Source organism: Rhinichthys klamathensis, unplaced genomic scaffold, assembly GCF_029890125.1.
Source record: "Rhinichthys klamathensis goyatoka isolate OS25496 unplaced genomic scaffold, OSU_Roscu_1.1 h1tg000082l_1, whole genome shotgun sequence".
NCBI lineage: Eukaryota > Metazoa > Chordata > Actinopteri > Cypriniformes > Leuciscidae > Rhinichthys > Rhinichthys klamathensis.
In genome coordinates this window covers 484,318-507,065 of record NW_026606624.1, presented here as the reverse complement: position 1 = coordinate 507,065, position 22,748 = coordinate 484,318, and the positions used below count along the sequence as shown (strand labels likewise).

Sequence of the window (22,748 nt, the reverse complement as noted above, 5' to 3'; positions counted from 1 at the left end):
TATTTATTTGGAATACATCTACATAGGCAAAAAGCACTCACACTCACACGAAAGTAAAAGAATGATAAGAATTGGGGCTGTCAGTTTATTTCAGACAAATTGTATTAGAACTATTGTAGGCTTTGCTATTGCACAAATGTTCTGGTTCAATACGAGGGAAGCTCCGTTGGCAGCATTAGTTGCATAATGTCAATTACCAGAGAAAATTTTTAGCCTCGGCTATTTGTTTTGTTTTTTATAGTGTTTAGAGTAAGGTATTTACAATGGATTACGGTGTCTGGAAGGTTTAAAAGAATGAAAAATTAAGCTTATATTTGGTTTTGCACTTACATAAAAAAAAACTCTAAAGTTGTTAAATCTGGGGTTTTCAAACAGGGGTCCTGGACCCTTGAGGGATGTAAGCCGGTTCGGATGTGAATAATTTAAAAAATATTTAATTTTATAAACAACATATATATATATATATATATATATATATATATATATATATATATATATATATCAACTCATTCTCATCCCAAGGCGTCACTAAAATGACAATTTTGACCATGCTTCAATATTCGACGCTTTAGGCACCCTTTAGCGTCAGTTACATGACGCGATCCTAGGGCGTCATCTCACTGACGCTTTACCTTTAACGTCAGTTAGATGACGCGGGTAGGTTTAGGTCTGGGGTAGGGTTAGGATTAGATAGCGTCATCTAACTGACGTTAAAGGTAAAGCGTCAGTGAGATGACGCCCTAGGATCGCGTCATGTAACTGACGCTAAAGGGTGCCTAAAGCGTCGAATATTGAAGCATGGTCAAAATGATTCCCAAGGCGTCAGTTTCATGACGCCTAGGGATGAGAATGGGCTGTATACACTCACCGGCCACTTTATTAGGTACCCCATGCTAGTAACGGGTTGGACCCCCTTTTGCCTTCAGAACTGCCTCAATTCTTCGTGGCATAGATTCAACAAGGTGCTGGAAGCATTCCTCAGGGAGTTTGGTCCATATTGACATGATGGCATCACACAGTTGCCGCAGATTTGTCGGCTGCACATCCATGATGCGAATCTCCCGTTCCACCACATCCCAAAGATGCTCTATTGGGTTGAGATCTGGTGACTGTGGAGGCCATTTTAGTACAGTGAACTCATTGTCATGTTCAAGAAACCAATTTGAAATGATTAGAGCTTTGTGACATGGTGGAAGTAGCCATCAGAGGATGGGTACATGGTGGCCATAAAGGGATGGACATGGTCAGAAACAATGCTCAGGTAGGCCGTGGCATTTAAACGATGCCCAATTGGCACTAAGGGGCCTAAAGTGTGCCAGGAAAACATCCCCCACACCATTACACCACCACCACCAGCCTGCACAGTGGTAACAAGGCATGATGGTTCCATGTTCTCATTCTGTTTACGCCAAATTCTGACTCTAACATCTGAATGTCTCAACAGAAATCGAGACTCATCAGACCAGGCAACATTTTTCCAGTCTTCAACTGTTCAATTTTGGTGAGCTCTTGCAAATTGTAGCCTCTTTTTCCTATTTTTAGTGGAGATGAGTGGTACCCGGTGGAGTCTTCTGCTGTTGTAGCCCATCCGCCTCAATGTTGTGCGTGTTGTGGCTTCACAAATGCTTTGCTGCATACCTCGGTTGTAACGAGTGGTTATTTCAGTCACTGTTGCCCTTCTATCAGCTCGAACCAGTCTGGCCATTCTCCTCTGACCTCTGGCATCAACAAGGCATTTCCGCCCACAGAACTGCCGCTCACTGGATGTTTTTTCTTTTTCGGACCATTCTCTGTAAACCCTAGAGATGGTTGTGCGTGAAAATCCCAGTAGATTAGCAGTTTCTGAAATACTCAGACCAGCCCTTCTGGCACCAACAATCATGCCACGTTCAAAGTCACTCAAATCAACTTTCTTCCCCATACTGATGCTCGGTTTGAACTGCAGGAGATTGTCTTGACCATGTCTACATGCCTAAATGCACTGAGTTGCCGCCATGTGATTGGCTGCTTAGAAATTAAGTGTTAACGAGCAGTTGGACAGGTGTACCTAATAAAGTGGCCGGTGAGTGTATATATATATATATATATATATATATATATATATATATATATATATATATATATATATATATATAAAGAGTCACAAATGCAAATACTCCTCCATAATCAAAAACCGTCCTTCTGTAGCACAAAAAGTAGTTTGCATGACATCTCTCCACTCCAGAGAAATTATAAGTACTTTGTCCCACAATTTAGCAATGTATTGTGCCATTCTTAAGGTTCACACAACCACCTAAAAGAAGCACCCAAACTAATAGTGAATAGTGTCCTTGTGTTGCTTTTTTCCTCAAACATCCAAATTGCTATTTAGTACCATAAATGCATAATTGAAAACATTCATCAGAATGGTCCAGCAAACCGGCACAAAGCGAGGCTGTGAATAGCTGAACCACCAGCCTTGGTGGGTACTATACTGCTTTCATTAGAGGTTTGCTGCTTGAGTCTTTGAGAGAACAAGCAGGCACAACTATTTAGGACAAAATTTGAAAACACCATTTTTAATTAACAGCTATGTACTCCAAAAGAATACGCTGAACTTCATCTAACTTGTTTGTCATTTACAATAATAGCTGGTAACCACTCATGGACCTTACAGTTTTTTTTTCCGGAAGAAGCTTAGCAAATATACAGAAGCATCGCATAATAGGGATTTAATTTTAATTATGCTTTGGCAGCGGTGGGCTTTAAATCTACTGTGATGATTAATTACAAAGCAGGCCAATCTATAAGCACTTTGACAAAAGCAGCAAAGATATAGTCGAATCAAAAGAGTTCACAGGATGTTGCTCGACACTTCAGGGATCAATGTTGAGCAGCACAATTGTTTATTGAATTCCAATTAATAATGTATTTACAGATCATAAAAAATCGACACTTATTTTTTTATGAATGTAAACAGCATGGCTTAATGCGGATATAGATTCACATTAGAAGAAAAGAAAAAAGTATATGTGCATGTACTGTGCATGCTTTATGATTTCTAAATATTATTCATTTATTTCAAAACTGAATAAATAAAGAGAGAATAAAAAAATATATATATTATCCTGTTGCTTGGGTTTTGACTACAGTTCCAGCAGATGAAATCATAAGATAAATCGAGAAATAGAATCAAACGTGTACTACAGAAAAAGTAAAAAGACACAATCCATTAATAAACACTTTAGTCAGTCGTTTGGAAGCATAAGACTCAATGCTGAATAGTTACAAAAGATTCTTTGTGTGCAGTAACCACATTAGAATACACAAGGAGTGAACAATGCCTTTCATGCCTTTTCTTTCACTTTAGCATGAGCTTTTGCCATATGCTGTTTTACTAGGAAGCATCAATGGGTTTCAGTAAGTGCTTTGATGAAGGAAAGCTCCCTAACTTGGTCACATTTGAAGTTTGGGGGGCGGGAATCAGTTGCTATGACATCCATAGACGTTAGTTCTTGCTTGCCAGGTTGCTGAGCCATATATAGTGAAAGAAAAGACAGGTTAAGGCCACTAGCACCTCACAGATTTGTTCTAAAAGTCCTCTCTTCTCTCATTATGTAGCCGTGCCAGACAGACGACGGCAGTGATCACTGATCAGGAGCGAGTGGAGATGGAGTGTGTCACTCAGGTGGAGTGGGGTAAACTACCACATGCTTCCCTTCCTCAGATATGCACACACATCCTAAACTCCACCTGGAGGTATCAAACAGTGTTTATCATAACCTGATCGATCTCAACAATAGGTTTACAAATGATTTCCCACTCTTCTTTTCTGTGCTTAATTTAGAATGCTTTGCTGTCAGTCACATCCTCCTGTTCTTTGTCTACCACTATCACACATTGAGTATATACACACACAAATAAGAATTTGCCTTCATATACGTTTATCCATATCTCTCCTGCCGTTTCGCATACTTTTTCTTTCCAAACTTTCTTCCTTCAGCTCTGTGACCAATCTGCCTTCTTTTGTGTGTGTGTGTGTGTTCATGTACTTACAAATGACAATATAAGCTGCCACGAGTCCAGTACTGAGAAAGCTACTTTGAGACTAGTATACCAAGCTAAAAGTAAGTTTAGTTAAATTTAGTATTTAACTACAAGCCAAAAATAAAAATAAAAAATTGTTAAATGCTCTAAATCTATGTAGTAATGCATATTCATGTATACATATTATTTATATTAACATATTAAAATATTTGAATGTATTGTATGAAATATCACAGTGGTTATATAATATATTATATAATAAGTAAAATATAGTTTTAATATAAAATGTATATTACGTGAAATATCATATATATTATATATAACTATATAGCCAATAGATAATTCATATTGAATTATATATTATATAAACATGTACTAATATATATAATATATGAAATATAGTTATAAATCTAATAAATATTCAATAGATATGTTTTTGTTGTTTATGTTGTTGTTTTTCTGGTACAAAAAATACAATTAAAAATAGAGAAATGCACATCACAATTTAACTACATAATCTGTTTTTTTTAAAAGAGAGCTATAATGCCACACAAAAACTTGAATCTGTCAATCAATTTTCAGATTGACTACATTCTGCATGTCAAACATATGAATTAAAGGTGCACCTGTGAACGTGCAACAAGGGAGCATTTGGAAAAAGAACCAGGTATTTTCTCTGCACCACATGACGTTGTCATGGGAATCTCTGAACCACGTCTTCATAATTAATGGAACCCTCAGGACACACTCATCCACAGTCATGTTGAAGTTCTCGATCTCACGCCCCATGAGTTCCCAGCATGCCGCCACAATATCACAAACACTGTTTTCTGACAGCGTGTTTTTTATAGACACAAGCATATGTTACCAATTGCAGAACCTTGTTAATGGCCCTCCTAACAGACAAAACAGCTGCATTTTATATCACACAAAAAGTTGCACATCAAAGCAGGGCTTGAAGCGGAAAACAGTTGAGATGGGCTCAACTGGAGGACTCAGGAAAGACCCTATATGCAGCTTGTTGATAAGGATCAATACGTGTCAAAGAGGATACAGGAGATGGATGAACATAGGGATTGATAACACAAGGGAGCGGGCTGGGTTTTAATACACTGCCAGATGTGTTGTTAAGGGTCTCACATGACCACAATTAAAGGGGTTTTTTTTGCACACATTCAACCCACACGTCCTCAAAGGATGTAAGAGAGCTCGGTAACAACAGGCCACCCATGAAATTGCACCAGCATCCCTGTTATTGTAATTTCATTTGGCTAAACGAGTAGGCAATGTGTGGGTGTAATGAAATTAGGGTGTAAATGACATCTTCAGCAGGCTGGATAACGACCGTCTGCACAAAACGCTTGGAATGTTTTGACATGATTCTAAGAAATACATATCATTTCCGCACATTCCAAATATGACATGTTATGACTCTGCAAAGTGAAGGTAAAAGTTACACTGCGAGTTATGAATTAAATCTCATTTTGGTCAACAAGCTTTGCTGCGATGGAACAAACGTCTGACACGGCTAACATAGGACGAAAAGCAAGAAAGCAAACTGGGGAATGCACAAAAAGCCAAATGGCTTCTTGCAACAAACAAAAAGTTTACCGAGAAAAAGGCTCTCAGGAATGTTTGTCATTCTCTCTCAGTTGCTATCTAGCTTGTTTTTTTGTGGGTTATTAATTTTTTTGGAGGGATGTTGCCACTTACGCTGCCAACATCCACTTAGTGTCAGCCGAGATTGCTATTTTCCTATTGCCATAAAGCTCTTTTCAATAACAGGTTACAAATAGGCATAGGCCGCATATGTAAGGCAATTATTGTTGTTTTGAAAACAAGACAAAACACAGCAAAACTTGAAACAATTTACCTTGCATTTAGAATGATTCGAAATAAGAGGTTAAAACAGGTTCCAGTCAAGGCTCTTGCAGATCTTGGCTCGAAAACGTAGCTCCAGTTCACCCTATTCCTGCTTATTTCTCTGTGTGTCCATCAAGTAGGATGGTGTAATCTTTGATCATGCCCCTAATGAAGTAAAACTACATTTTGGTTTTTGTTAAACTTCAGCTGGTGTGGGAAAACAGCTAAAGCACGGCACTGAGAAGTCAGACTCCCATCAGTCACTAGTTTTGATGCATCTCTAACTATCCACACCTCTGACCCGGTCTGCAGACTGACAGAAACACTCTGCCCAAGTATTTCGTGCATGGCATCAATGAAACGAAACAATCCAAGCTACTAGATTTGAGTTGTCTTACAACATTCAATTCAAGCACAGACTTTATCACAACAGTCTGGGTGCCTCACTGTGTCCATTCAATAAAGCATATTTACTACCTCAATAGCTTAATGCACCTTGACACTGATAGCAATATTTATACCCAGATTAATACCTCATTAAAACATTAATACCCAGATGTTTTTAATGCACAATCATATGAACATAATGTGCAGTTGTTTTACAACAGAAACCTATACAAAGTGAGGCTTTGCCCACCACAAGTCGCCTGATGCATTTCTGACTAAAACCTCCTATTGTATTTTAATATCATAAAAGTTGACGTCTTTGGGAAGACTATGTCCACTTTTATGATATTAAAATACCATACTATTTAGTCTAATTAATTAAAATTAAAACATAAATCGGTTTAAATGCTACTAGAAGCATCACAAAATGATCAATGTACAGGATGAAAAATTATTTTGAGATTTGTTAAAGATTTCTTTTTTTAAGTGTTATTGAATTATTGGTGTTTTTAAAGATTAACTTTCTTAGAACACTAAATGTAATTTAGTGTCCCCCCCCTTTTTGAGCGTAGATGTGAAAATGCAATCCAAACTATCCAAACTTAAATGGCTGCGGATCGTGCATGCTTTGGAATACAGAGCTAAGGTCAGTCTCCTTTTAAAGAAGACACTCCGAAGATTATTGTTGAAGTGAAAGCACATAAAAAAAAAACTAAAGTGTAAAAAAAATAGAAGTTTAATTTTACTGTAAAACAAATGTACTGTATTAAAGATTTTATTTTGATGGTCCCCTTTGCACATTCTGTTGACTATAAGAAAAGTTGCACCTAACTCTCATTAGAGTATTAGAAGACTGTCTGCTTAATATCGAATAACACTTCATTGTGATGCTCCCCCTATAGACATTCGACTGACTAGAAGTAACATTGCAAGTACATGTCAACTTATTCTAACCCTAACCCTACCAGTCTGCTAATATTAGGGATGCACGATGATATCGGGACAACATCGGTATCGGCCGATAAAAGCTTAAAATGACCATCATCGGCATCGGCCGATATGAATATTTCTGCCGATGAGCCTTGCCGATAGGGTGGCGTGTTTCCTATGCGCACGTGACGCGAACGAAGCATGAGCGCCAGCAACTTAAACTTCCAACTAGGGGTGTGCGTCTCACGGTTTTTGATCGTGGACGATTAAAATGTCTCCACGATCTGCTTTTGAAGAAAAATCATAGTATCGTGCATTCTATCAGTTCAATTCTGGCGCCTTCATCTCAACATACTGTACAACACGACGTACATTCACATCACATGTAAACGCAGAGGTAGAGTTACACTCACGGTCACGGGACACCGCAATTCACAAAAGTTCATTATTTGCATGTGCGTCAAAGTCTTGCTAGGTAAACATGTCCTTCACGTGCTGATGCGCTGTTCTAACATCCGCTTTTCTGAGCGCGTACACCCGATGCTCACAGGAACTAAAAGTCTGTCACAGAGTCTGCATACTGGACTAATCTTTCGAGTCTTATTGCGCTGATACTGTCAAATACACACACGGTTTACATAAACAAAGTTGGTTATGTCTAAAGTGAAAGCAAACAGAGAAAATCTGCTTGTCAAATGCGTGTATATTAGACGCGTCGCGTGCAGTTCTTAAAGAGACAATGCTGCTGCTTGTCCTTAAAGAGACACTGCACCCAGAAATAAAAATTCTGTCATTATTTACTCACTCTAATGTTGTTCCAAACCTGTATTCATTTCTTTCTTGTGCTTAAATATACTATGGAAGTCACTGAAGTACAGCAACTGTTTGGTTAGCCACATTCTTCCAAATAACTTTTATAATTTCAACAGAAGAAAGAAACTTGAGAGAGTAAATGATGACAATTTAAATTTTGGGGAGAACTATCTCGTTAATGTTAATAAAACAACAAAACACAAAGAGGAAATCACACACTGCTCTTGACTGAGAACTTTAATAGAAGCTTTAATAAGCTTTTTTTGCACTTAAAAAAAACACACAAATATATCGGTATCGGGCAAAATTAGTCTGAAAATATCGGCATATCGAATATCGGCCAAAATCCTATATCGTGCATCCCTAGCTAATATTATACTAACACTCTTATGAGAGTTAGTAGACAGTTAGGTAACTTTACTCATAGTCAACAGAATGTGTAAAAGGGACCAAATAAATGTCAAAATAAAGTGTAACCAACATTTTTTACTTTATACAAAATATTATTACTCTAAAATTGCAATAAAATCAAAGCCATATGTCCAACCAAGTTATGTTCCAAATTTGAAGTTGATATCACAAAAACTGAAGTTCCTATGAGATTTTGTTTAGGCGCTATACCAAAAGGTTTAGTCTATTTCTATTAGCTTGTGATAGGAGGAGGAGGTATGACTTCTTCAGGGAGTTAGAGATGATGTGGCTGAATAATATATATCTTTGCCCTAAGGTTAAAGCATATTAAAATGGTTTATGCATTGATAAGACCAAAATAAAACATGGCTGCACTCTGATTTACCATTGATGTGACAAACAGAAAGTAAGTCAAGAAGTCACGACTGTGTAAAGCAATGAGATTTTGAAATTGTATTTCATAGTCAGTTATTTTACTGCATGCAGTTCTCTGGTCAGAATAAACATCCACAACAAAACACCCATCTGTTTAATTACTAATTCATCTTTCTTAATTAATATTAGAAATAATAATAATACATTTCAATACATTATTATTATTATTTTATTTTATTTAGATCTTAATAATCATAGTCAATGTTTCAGATCAAAAGGCCTAAAGTCATGGGTTAGTGGAGGATAAAATTCAAACTCACTCAGTGCTATCTTCGCTAGGTGGAACCGGTTGACCCAGGAGATCTTGCTGACAGGGCTTGGTGTGTTGAAGACCACAGTGAAGCTTACAGGACGCCCAGACCTACAGTACATGAGAAAAACATTGGACAGGTGGTGAGATACATTGATCTATCCAACATGGGCTCATTGCTATGGCCCTTTGAGGAAGATAATCTTGTCAAATTTCCATAAAACACATCACAACATGGTGGCACCTTAATTATCAGTATTAATAATACAGTAAAATAGTTTTTCTGCAGTGCACCAAGGAGCCCTGGGGAGAGCAGCTGCCACTCTCCCCAATACAGCTTGATCTCAAGCTGAGTCTGGATCTGTGTGCTGAATTTTATTAATCAAATTTTTTTTTTTTTTTTTATGAAGTCTGTGCTTAGAGGAAAAAGCAGACAGTAGAGAAGGAGGAATGGAGATCCCCACAACTGCACCAATATGATATTTTTTCTTCTTAATTAAATCAAAGAGCCAGTATGAAGATCTGAGATCTGTGGATGTGGTGGCATGGAGGGTTATGTGGGGAAGGATGGAGAGTGTCAGGCCTGTGAGCTTGCTGAGTTCATCTGCATTCTGAGCCAAGATGTTTAGCCAGGTTAATGGACCAGAACTTTTCAGCAATTCCTTCTACAAGGGGGGAATGAGCGAGCATGACTGAGCACCGTGTGCTTCTGGATGGGATGAGGTTCTTAATATGAGTTATTGAAGGAGATTGGCCATAAGAAATCCATCTGGAGTTGACTTTGAAGAATGACAGTTTAAAATTGAAAATGTGATTCAATTTCTGGATTCGATCATTATAAATTCTGTTATCCGAACCTCAGATATACCCATAGTAGGGGAAAGAACAGTTGTGCTCATAAGCTCATAAGTACATACCTTTTGCAGAAGAAGTCAAACATCTACCATTATTTATAAATGCTTCAGAAATCATAAATATCTAAAACAAAAACTATGTATATTAGAGGTGTCGATTTAACGCAACAATTTGGTGCAATTATGGAAAAAATAATGTGTTAAAAGACCCAGCCTCGGCCTAGGCATGTACGTCATCTTACATTGCATGCAGTTTAGTTACTGTTTTTGCTCAATTTTGCCAATGAAAATAGTTCCAAACAAAGCCACAGTGAGTGTACTGTTGTGCGTCTTTGAACAGCCACACAGTGGTGTTTCATTACTGAAAGTTGTATTGAATCGAGTGAGCCAATAGCTCAGTGAACCATTTATAAAGATGGTCACTTGCTTAGCTCCTCGATGAATCAGCCATTTGAATGAATCGGTTGAATGAATGACTGAAAGACTCACTTATTAAGACAGTGACTAGCTGCCTCATACTGGCAGATTTTAGTTTATTATTTAGAGTACTTTTCATTCATTTTAAGTGTTTTCAGTTGCATTTCTATCTATTTTTGCACTTACATCCAATTTTTCACATAACACATATCTAATTTATTTTAAATTTAAATGTATTTATTTTAAAATGAGGGTATTTAATCTGTTAAATTGAAAATAATTCAGTCAGAAAACAGCGTGCGAGGAACAGAATGAGCTCCCTTCCCGTCTTCTAGGCTTCAGTATTTAAATGATCAAGGCTTAAACTTTAGTGACTATGAAGCACTGGCCCGCCAACTGTCCCGAGCGTCGTTCACATGCATGCATTGTTAGAATTCATACAAGAACCGTTGGTTCTAAAAATAATGTATATACTGTGTCACCCCCTTGAGCATTAATGGCTGCTGCAGCCTTTTTATTAATTTGGGACATTTCAAATCATAAATGTTACTTTTTAAATTTCAGAAATTAGAAAAAAAATCTCAATGCTTTTTTCCAGATCAATACTGTACAGTCGAAACAGTAGGATCATGCTTAAGTATTTGTGTTCCCAAAAAAGCCTTTGATGAAATGGTTCTTAAAAATAACCTACAAAGAAACTTTAGTGCAATGGAAAGGTTCCATGGATGCCCAGTAAATGGCACGTCATGGAACCATTGACGCAAACAAAAGCATCTAGTTGAGATAAACAGTTATTTGAATATAATTGCTGCGCTTGAATTGAATGTTATAAGGGAAGTACTACATTAAAAAACTATTTTAGTTTTTATGATTCCTCTTATTAAAAAAAAGAAAAAGTGTGGAGTGCGGTTTACGCAAGCAGTACATAAACCTATGAGCTGAACAGTAGTTTTGCACTCACCTTAACACAGCTGTCCAGGCCTTCAATGAGTCAGGAACCCATTCGACACTTGTAAAAATACTTTGACTTCATTTCTAACACTTTGCCGGCTAAAGAGAGTATCTCAGCAAAGGCTCAGGGACATGGAAAGCAATTCACCATTCAAACATCATTAGAAGGTAATTGACTGGAGAATACGATGACGCCTGCCTTGGCTACTGTCACACCAGCAGCCTCTGCCTGCTCTGCATTCAATCCAGGCCAGAGAGAGAGAGAGAGAGAAGAGAGAGAGAGAGAGAGAGAGAGAGAGAGAGAGAGAGAGAAGAGAGAGAGAGAGAGGAGAGAGAGAGAGAGAGAGAGAGAGAGAGAGAGAGAGAGAGAGAGAAAGAAAGAAAGAAGAAAGAAAGAAAGAAAGAAAAAGAGAGAGAGAGAGAGAGAGAGAGAGAGAGAGAGAGAGACAGAGAGAGAGAGAGAGAGGAGAGAGAGAGAGAGAGAGAGAGAGAGAGAGAGAGAGAGAGAAAGAAAGAAAGAAGAAAAGAAAGAAAGAAAGAAAGAAAGAAAGAAAGAAAGAGAGAGAGAGAGAGAGAGAGAGAGAGAGAGAGAGAGAGAGAGAGAGAGAGAGAGAGAGAGAGAGAGAGAGAGAGAGAGAGAGAGAGAGAGAGAAAAGCGTGAACGTGCTTCTATACAGATATAGAAGAATGGAATGAAACCGTCGAAGACGCTCAGAGATAAAGAAAGCGAATTCCGACTGAAATTCATGTGGTGCCTGGCTCCTTCCCAGAATGGCAAACGCAAACAACAACTCACAGATATTTCCTTCACTCAGCACAATGGTTTCACATGGAAAAATAAGCAAAAAGAGGTGGGATAGGGGGAGGGCTGGTTTTTCAGAGCAGAGTAAGTGCGCTCCATGCTTAATTTGATTCCTGGGATAAAGCTGGGCTTCCACATTGGTCTAAACACGATAAACAGAAAGGCCCTGGGTTCCTCCCGCTGGCTGATTGAAAATCTGGGTGGTTGTGAGAAGGTGTGCGAGTTTGTGTGTCTCTGTGCGGCCTGAATGAAGAAACAGCAGAGGAGGCAGACTCCCAGGCAGAAAGGGCAGAATGGAGAGCAGACAACAGACTGATTTATGGCTGCAGGTCAGTGCTGTGGCATGTGTGTGACACTAATGCAGAATGACAGGACAGATGGTGGAATGGAAGCAAGACACTCAGCTCTTCTCTGTGCCGATTGGAGGTGACTGTAAATCACAGAGGAAGTGGCTTTGGAGAAAGCACTCTATAAGCTCTATAAAGCCTATGCCCATTAATCCAAGATCAATTAACCTGTCAATTTCACACTTAACCCTGGGTTAACATCTTTTTAAAACCAGGTTAGGCCTTTTTAATCTCAAGCAAAGTTTCACACAAGTGGGTTCGCACTCCTTTGAAGTTGTATAGCCACAGACAACCAATCATAAATTGTATCAGTGCTTACCTTATTAAATATACATGTGCTTTCAAACTTTGTTTAATTTCAGCATGTAAGTGAAACAGTGAAAGCAAATGCATTAACTGTAGTAATTATCATTATTGTAGCGTTTTTAGAGATTTGTGTAGTGTGTTTTAGAAGATGGAATCTATGTGTCAATCTGAATTTGTCAAATCGATGTTGAAACTCAAAAAGGCAGTAGCACCACCATGGTCATGGGTTTGATTCTCAGGGAATGTGTATGATAAAATGGAAGTGATGAAATGTACACTTTTAATCAGTAGCAGCTCCTGACTGTCAATTTAGGTAGGGAAGATTCTGGGTCTTAGCATTAGTTTATGATAAACAGTTTGTAAGCTTTATATGCTGAACACATGCAAAACACTTTTGGCAGAGGTTACGTTATTCAGCCTGAGGGTGGCGCTCTAATGTTGATTGACAGGCTTTAAGTACACAAGAAAGTCATGTCTATTCTTAAATCAAACACAAAAGAACACAACAGAACTATATAAATGCTCACGGCTATTCACATGAGCACGTTTAAACTAAAGGGTTTATAGTTTAATTAATTTGATACGCTATGACAGACATGCCAAATTATTACTGACCTGATGCAGACTAATGCACATAGGCCCCCCTAAACCCTCAATCACTATTCCCTACGTTAGTCCACTAATACAGTTCACTTGAAGGAGTGAATAAAAATGAGTGAGTGAATTCAGGCAGCTGTTGAGTGTACATGGGCTGTACACTCATTATTGCGGTGCAATGTGGGAAATAATGAGTGCACTCCATAACGTCGACTATGCCCAACAGGCACCGGACGTCAATATGACGTCATATTGACATTGGATTTTGGTTGGAAATGAAAATGGGGTTGACGTCAGAACCCAACGTCAGATTGATGCACTTTTGTGGACTTCAAAACAGAAACGGCCATTCACTGCCATTATAAAGCTTGGAAGAGCCAGGATATTTTTTTAATATACCTCTGATTGTATTCGTCTGGAAGAAGAATGTCATATACACCTAGGATGACTTGAGGGTGAGTAAATCATGGACTAATTTTCATTTTTGGGTGAACTATCCCTTTAAACCAGGGTTTACATATATGCAGGGGGAAATTTTGAAACCTAGGGCTAGTAAGAATGATCTTGGATTAACAATTTCAGGTGTGAAAATCCCACTAGACATAACATAAAAAATTGTATATGGCTAAAAAGTTCATTTAAATACAGTGCATGAAATATATCTCAGAAGACCTAGAAGAAAAACATTCTAATATGAAAAAAAAAACAGGCTTTCCTCGGTTTCAGACATCCGTGTCTCTCTACTACATTCATTTTTGTTCTCAATCAATCCGCCATGTTTTTGTCAACGTGTAATAGGCAGGACACGTAGGCACACACACGGTTTTGCAGCAAGTTGAATGGGTGATGTTAATTATCCTGTTTCTGGAATGTGCATCAGCCTCCATGGCAGCGCTTTGAAATTCCATGCGTCACCATCCCTTTTGCTGCTTGCTGAGAGGAGTTATCTGAAGGTAGAAAAGGCTCCTAGACTAACAGCAGGTGAAAAACAAAGAACAGGGGGTGCATGCTGGGAACTGCCGCTCTCCCTGGGTCTGTATGCGTGTGTTTGTTAAAAAAAGAAGGACAGGTAAAGAGAGAGCGGATTTGTGTATGTGTACCAAAGATGGTTTTAAATTAGTTTTTTTTTTCTGTATTCAAAGATTTATTTTATTTTATTCTCTGCCTCTCTGTGATCATGTTCTCCTTTTTTCCTTAACAGGATCTTTTTCGCCTTGTTGCCAAAAAGTTTATTTATAGACCAGTGGAGAGAAAAGAGGAAATTATGGGGAAAGAGGGCGAAACCAAATCAGGAAATGTTGTGAGCCGGATTCAATTAACATCAGCCAAATGAGCACTATAGCTCTGACAGTTCTGTTCTGTTCTATTCTATTCTGTTCTGTTCTAATCCACTCCATTCTATTCTGGTTCCTTAGTGGTTCCATTAATTATTATTTAAAAACTTTTGAGGAGCAAATGTTTAGAAAAAACTAAATGAAAATCTTAGTCTTTACTGCCCTTAGAAGTTTTTTGCCAAATGTCACTAGTCTCACTTTATGTTTTTGATTAATAAAGAACCGATACATAATAATAAAAAAATTCAGGAATCAGACTACACTGGCCATGCTGTACATTTTTGATTCACTAAAAAGAGTCTGCTCATAAAATCTATTTGAATTTATTTTAAATTCAGAACACATTGCATATTTGTGATTCACTAAAAGGAACTGCAATGGCGGCTCATAAAATCATTAGTTCAGGGCTCGGACACTGGCCGTGCTGTATGTTTTTTGATTCACTAAAAATAATGGGCTCACAAAAGTCATTCATTCGGGAATCAAATTTCACTGGTGATGCTGCATGTTGTTGATTCACTAAAAAGAATCAGTTCATAAAAGCTATTTGGAATTCAGACTTCACTGTATAATCTTGATTCAGATCGGACAACACTTGCAGTGATGTATGTTTTTGATTCACTAAAAAGTGCAGACTCATAAGAATCATATGTTTGGGAATCAAATTAGACTGGTCGTGCTGTTTTTGATTCACTAAAAACAAATTGCTTATCAGAGTAATTCATTCAGGATTACAATTACACAGTTTGTGCTGTAAAAAGAATTACCTTTATAAAAGCTATTTGGAATTTCATTGTAAATTCTTGATTCCCAAAAAGGACCATATGGCGGCTCATTAGTTCGGGTATCAGACAACATTCACTGCGCTAAATGTTTTTGATTCACTAATAAGAGCTGACTCATAAGAATAATTTGTTTGGGAATAAAATTGCACTGGCCGTGCTGTGTGTGTTTGATTCACTAAAAATAAATGGTTTATAAGAGAAATTCGTTCACAGGGGCGCAGGAAGTATAGGTGTTGCAGTATGGTGTTTTCACAGGATTGTAAATGCTACGCAAATGTTAAGTATTAAAATTACACTGGTTTTTGATTCACTAAAAAAGTATCGGGTCAGAAGAATCATTCAATCTGGAATTATATTAAACTGGCTGTGCTGTATGATTTTGATTCACTAAAAAGGATTGGCTCATAAATCCTGTTTGGAATTCAGACTACATTTTATATTCTTGATTCACTATAAGAGCCGGCTGTGGCAGCTCATAAAAATCATAATTATGTTTGGGGATCGGACAACCGCTGTGTCAGTCTGAACCAGTCTGGTCACACTACACGTTTCAATCTGGAGATTCATAAAACTGTTAATGGAACCATAAGTCAAGTAATTATTTGGTTTCACCATTTTATCAAAAACAGTACCGGTTCTGAAAAATATCTTGGTGTCCTATCCTACTGAGATCAATACATCATGACATTACAGCAGGCTGACGCAGGCATTGGAAAATTCAGGGAGTGTGACTGTTTTGGAAGATCTGTTTTGGAAGCAGGGCAGGGGTTCTGATGTACATCTGACTGAACATATTGCTTTTGCAGGTTTTCCAGAACGTGAGCCAACCGAGCAGGCCTGAAGAGCATGGGTCTGACAGATATTAGGAGGACTGCAGGGTACTAAGCCGCTCTGGGCCGGTTGTGCTGTCACATTATGTTGAGAAAGCACACGGAGATTAAATGTTCTGCCGAGTCTCTTCTATGTGCCAAGGCAAAAAAATCAGTCCCTTGTACCTCCTCTCAGCTGGCAGGGCACTATTTGTCTTTGTAGTTGGGTAAGTAAGGATCAAATGAAATAAAAAAAAAGTTTGATATGCTTGTGTTGAAACAGTTCATGTGAACACAAAAAGTGAGATTTTACAAGAATTGCTTCAACCCTCATGTTATCTTGGGGTTCTCAGAGAAACCAAGACTTATTAAAAGCGTAGTTCACTCAAAAATAAAAAATCTGACAATTTGTCACCCTCATGTCATTCCAAACAACCAGTATGACTTTCTTTCCACTTTGGAACATTAAAGATGTTTTGAAAAATGTCTTTAGGTTCATTCAATAAAAGAAATTTTTTTTTATTGAATGTATAAAAAAAAAAAAAGATACATCGAGTCTCTTGGGCCCCAAAAATATTCCAATCAGAAAATGAAGCTTAAATAAATGTCAACTGCTCTATGTGCTTTACAGTTTATCTTCTATTTCTCTCTGCTTCTCTTCTGTCATGTTCTCCCCGTCTCCTCAGCTCTTTTCTTAGTTGAATCCTCCACTAATCTATCTTCATTTCTCTTCCTTCCACGGCCGATTCTATGAGTGAAGTTTCCGCTCTCACTCTGCATCATTAAGATAAGCACATTCAGGTGCAGTGCACTGTGAAAAATGTGCAGCCCCCGCCATGACACATTTACATTCACTGACTCTTAATGTGACATAATACGAGTACATTAAAGCCTCTGTCTACGCATCAAAGAGAAATGACACTAGTGGCTCCAAATGGGAAACAGCAGCTCCCAGACTAAGTTAAATGAATTGACTAAGCTCTATGACTAGCCATAATGTAGCACTTCCCAGACTGAAAGGGTCTGTGTAACTTTACCTCCAGCATTCCTTGATCTCCAAAATCTGAGAACTATCCCTTAATGATTTCCAGTCATGCTATTAGGCTTGTAATTTGCCGCTTGGCTACGTTAAAGGTGACAAGGAGTAGGCTTTTAACACACGCCGCAAATAAAGCCGGGTAATGCATTCATTAGGGGAAATTAACATGGTGCCAGGCTCCTTCATCATCTTAACGTTGTTGCAGATGAACATTAACATGTTTGTCATCTGGCATTATGTTGCAGTGCCACTTGGGATCACCTGCGCCAGAGATTGTATGCAGGACTTTATAAGAGTCTGAAATCAAGCTGTGGCGTAATCAGAATAGTTTTTTCTTGTTTAGATCTCAGAAGCCATTTAGCAAAATGTCTTACTACTTACATTCTTGAGGCAAATGTAATCTATCAGGAGAAGATCAGGAAAGGAAAATGTGTTTTTGGATTAGAAACGGCTATAACAAATATTTGAACCCATTAATATGTGCTTTTTGAATTTTTTGAGGGTGCTAAAGAAAATGTAAGCTTTTGCCCCGTTTACTCACTTGTCTGGTCTGCCAGGGACCTGCAATCGTAAACGGCACTTGTTGGCACTCTGAATTTGGTCCTCTTTGATGCGGATCAGCCTTTGCAACGCCAAACACCAGTCCTGTGCTACCGTAGTGTTCAGATTCTATAAACACAGCAAAGAAATGCTAGTGCTTTAGATTGACCTTGACTTTACATTGGACATCAAGTTTTGACCCAACACGGTCCAGAAATGGTACAACTTAAAAATGTACTGAAAATCAAGCACTGAAAGATTTTAATGTTATTAGGAACAGCATATGCCCAATAATAGCCAATGCAAAATTATTAATATAACAATAGGTAAATCGAAGCATTTCCTCCTCCCTTTTAAAGATACGTCTATTTATTCCTGTTATGATAAAGATCAAATGATAAAGTCTTCAGTGTCTCGGGATCCTTTAGAAATCGTTTTAAAATGCTGATTTGCTGCCCAAGAACAATTCTTAATATCATCAATGTTGAACACTGTAGTGCTGCTTAATATTTTTGTGGAATAATACTTTTTTTCTTTTAGAAATCTTTGATGACAATTCAAAAGAACAGCATTCATTAGGAATAAAATTATTTATGTAACATTATGAATGTATTTACTGTCACTTTTGATCAATTTAATGTCTCCTTGCCAAAATCGTATCTAATCTTACTGACTCCAAACTTTTGAATCATAGTGTGCTGTATATTGTTAGTTTCATTTTTATATGCATTTAGCATTGTTTAGCACAGCTTACAATATCGGAACTGACCTTTAACCAGTCGAAAACTACTGCTTTATATCACATTAAATGCAGAAATCACAGTTTTTTGTTATGTTAATTTTGGCTTTGGCCTCGAAGTATTGATGAAATAATAAAGGCTTCCCTCTTATAAACAAAATGATTCACACCTCCCAAAAGCCAAGTCCAATTGAAATACATCTGCAAAATCAATGAGGTCTGCAAAAGTTCACCCATTCTCTATTCACCTCACATTTACATTCTGATTAGATTGTGGTAGGAATTAGTCATTTGGAGAGAGGCCAAAAGCATGTTTATGGACAAGAAAGCATGCAAGACAAAGCGCTGTTACTGTTTTCATATAACACTCAGAGGTAAAAGAAGAAAACTAGCTGTTTTTGTATTGGTTTAGTTGCTATCAAGGCATCAGGGGAGCTGTCCTGATTTGAGAGCAGCCTTGTGCTGTGCAGACATGCTGTTCAGAGCTATCTCCCATCTGAACATCGACTGCAGATCAGATTATGAAGGTTTCCCCGCGTTGACGTCCAACTATCAAGCGAATGCCGTGATAATCAATTGATGATCCACGTCTTTGGTTGCTGAACTTTGATCACAATTTAATTACGCTGAAAACGCTGAATTACCCCAAAGGCTTCCATCCCCAGATGGCTGCAGCATATGTGGCTTACACTGCTTTTGTTTTGCTGCTTAATATATTCCACCTAGATTTTTCCTGGACTTTGTTCTTTTTATAATTTTTGGACAGTGTTAGGATATTATATTTTCATAATGAAAAAATGTGTTTATCCAAAAGCACAGCTTATCTTATTTTTTATTTTCATTTTTGAGAGAGAGAAAGGACACATTAAATTAAAACACAGTAAAGACATTTATGTTACAAAAAATGTATATTTCAAACAAAAAATCCTGGAAAAAAGGGTAGCCTATCGTGTTTAAAAAAAAATATATATATTAAGCAGCACAACTCTTTCCAACATTGATAATAAAAATAACTGTATCTTGAGCACTAAATCAGCATATTAGAATGATTTCTGAAGGATCGGGTGACACTAAAGACTGCCATCACAGAAATAAATTACATTTTAAGATACAGTAAAATAGAAAAGTTATTTTAAAATGGTAAAAATATTTCACTGTATTAGTGTATTTTTGATCAAATAAATGCAGCTTTGGTAAACATAAGAGATTCTTTTAAAAACATCTTACCAACCCCAAACTTTTGAACAGTATTGTATGTAAAAACATGTATTTTAATATTTATATGAATTATACAGTAGTTAACATTTGAAGTGGTTTGATCCCCTTCAAATGTTGACTACTGTATATTAACCCTCTGGGGACCAGAGTGTTTTTGGGGCCCTTTGGATGTTTTGACTTGCTCTGACATTTGTGCTTTTTTCAGTTGCTTATAAACATATTAATGGCACAGGTGAAATTAAACTCTATTTAGCACAAACAGGTCTACCATAATGTGTGAGCAACATGTATGTACATGTTTGTATTTTTGAGAGAATATTGTTTATGCGTGGTTATTGAAAAAACTAAAAAATAAAGTTTTTGAAATAAGGACACAAAAAACATACTAAATATGAGTCCACAAGACTTTTGACTAATGTACGTTGTTGCCTAGAGTTTTTGCTTCAAAATGATCTGAAAATCATTCTTCCTAATCATTCACATAAAACAATAGATTGTTTTAAATTGTGAAAAACCTTTTTTTGTTTGCCAAGGCAATATGCGGATGGGCGGAACGGCCCAACCCCTATCATGAATAATTAAGTGGTTCTCAGACAGTGACCCTGCATAATAATGAGCCTTTCATTCAGGGGTGTCACACAAGAAAGAATGTAAGGACAATATATATATATATATTGTCATTGCATTCTTTCTTGTATATATATATATAGCCTACATGTGTATATATATATATATATATATATATATATATATTGTCATTGCATTCTTTCTTGTATATATATATAGCCTACATGTATATATATATATATATATATATATATATATATATATACACACACACACACACACACATATATATATATATATATACAAACAATCAAAATATAAATGAAAGCCAGAAGCACATTTTTAGTCATACCTGGAAACAAATCCTGGTCAAATGCTATATGGGCCATTCTACAGAATTGGTTCAAAGTTACAGTTGGAAACATCTTGAAAAGAAAATAGTATTTTCCCATAAATGTCTTATAAAGTATTATTTTTTAAAGTAGACCAATACAATAAAAATAAACCAGTCGCATTTCAAAGTCGCTCGCGAAATGACCGCCAGGTGGCGCAAAGGGACATTTATCAAAACGTAAGTGGGGCTAATGTCAATTAACAGTAAGGATGAAATTCTACAAGTTATGGTAATTTACAAATAAGCCTACAACAAACATTTATTTTTAAACAAATATTTTTAAATATGCAACATGCACGTTTAAACAACAAACAATACAATCTGAACCAGCGCTTCCTGTATTGAGACATGCAGCGCGTTTCAGTTACGATCCTGGTTCCAGTGGCCTTAATACATTCACGGCTTTTTAAAATGTCACAAAGCGTTTTGAGATGGTTTTGAATGAAATATTGAAGTTTATAATTAGGGTATTTTGGCACACCACGCCGAGTGGCTATGCATTATTCTAAAATCTGGCTTTATTCTGGCATGTTCAATTAGAGTTTGACAAACGCGGCGGCGCGTTCATTTGGATTTATTTTTCTCATAACAGCTAAAAGAACTTACTGCGTAATTGTTGGTCATACAGATAAGATATCATCTTTTAAAACTGTAAAAGGTCTACTTTTATTCATGTAGGTAGGCTAAAGTAGGCCTACACTCACACAGGCTAACGACAAAACGTTTTCTCGCTCATGTGAGAAACAAACGTTTGGGCATTTCTCAGTGAGAAAATTCATAGCCGAGCGGTAGAACTGACGGTTCGATCATCAAGATGACACGGGTTCAAATCCCGATCAAACATGGTCTACTGCAAATTTTATATTTATTAATGCAGAGAGATTTGTCTAGCTCTAAAACTCTGTTACACCATACAGTTTTTTGGTTATATTTATAAAATAAAATTACCATGCATTTCCATTTTACACTAGGAACAATAGTATCGAACAGAACGACGTTGCATCTGTACCAATCGTACGAGGCTACCAATCGTAATTTTAAAAGCAGTTCTGTAAAAAAAGTAATTTTACATATATAGCCTATATACAGTATATATATATATATTTTTTATTAGGCCTATTATTATTATTATTTTGATTCCCTACAACCTAGAGTTTTTAAAAACATGGTTTTAAGTAAAGTGTGATTTGCCAGGAGGGACGGGGATTTCCTTCTGGTCTAAACATCCCTGCTTCTGCTGAATTATTTGAATCCCCACACTCCTCCCTCCACAGTAATCAATGCTATAGGCTACTTCACCAATAGACCATATCAAATATAAAATAGAGATATGCAACAAGCACGTTTAAACAACGACAAACAATAAAATCAAAACCAGCGTTTCAGTTGTTCATTAGTTCAAGTGGCCTTAATGCATGCACGGCTTTTCAAAATTTCACAAAGCGTTTTGAGATTATTTTGAATGAAATATTGAAGTTTATAATTAAGTGTTTTGGCAGACCACGCCGAGTGGCCCTATGCATTTTTCTAAAGTCGGGTTTTATTCGAACTTTTGCTAACGACAAAAACAGTTTATCTGTCGTCTCTGTCTCCGGGAACTGCGCGTCACAAAAATGAACCGAAAGCCACTTCAGCTCAGTCACTATAAGAAATCGGCTCTGTCTAAAGCCTTTAAATGTCTAAATATTCTGGCTAATAAATGTTATCTGATTATGTAATCCATATGAAAACGAGAGGTACAGAGGATCTACTCAAACATGTAGCCTGTAAGCGCTTCCCAATGAGAAAATGACAAGGGTGAAAATCTCGCTCTAATTAAATGTAGCAGGCTAAATCGCCCTGAATTAAAATGTAAAAACAGATCAAATAATGTATTTGTTGAAATGTTGCGATATTGTTTCATTTAAGTTCATAATTATTCAATACATGTTATT

The 22,748-nt window shown here is 37.1% G+C and overlaps 1 protein-coding gene across 4 annotated transcripts in view; it reads right to left on the bottom strand.

The window, feature by feature from the left end:
- The window catches only part of arhgef10la (Rho guanine nucleotide exchange factor (GEF) 10-like a), a 153,035-nt gene that overhangs the window by 51,206 nt on the left and 79,081 nt on the right, over window positions 1-22,748 (bottom strand). For all 4 annotated transcript variants that reach the window (XM_056251368.1, XM_056251369.1, XM_056251370.1 and 1 more), the window contains 2 exons: window positions 17,898-18,025; window positions 9,126-9,226 (listed from right to left, as the gene is read on the bottom strand). In XM_056251368.1, the coding sequence (XP_056107343.1) occupies window positions 9,126-9,226; window positions 17,898-18,025 (229 nt within the window). The remainder of the gene's footprint in view (window positions 1-9,125; window positions 9,227-17,897; window positions 18,026-22,748) is intronic.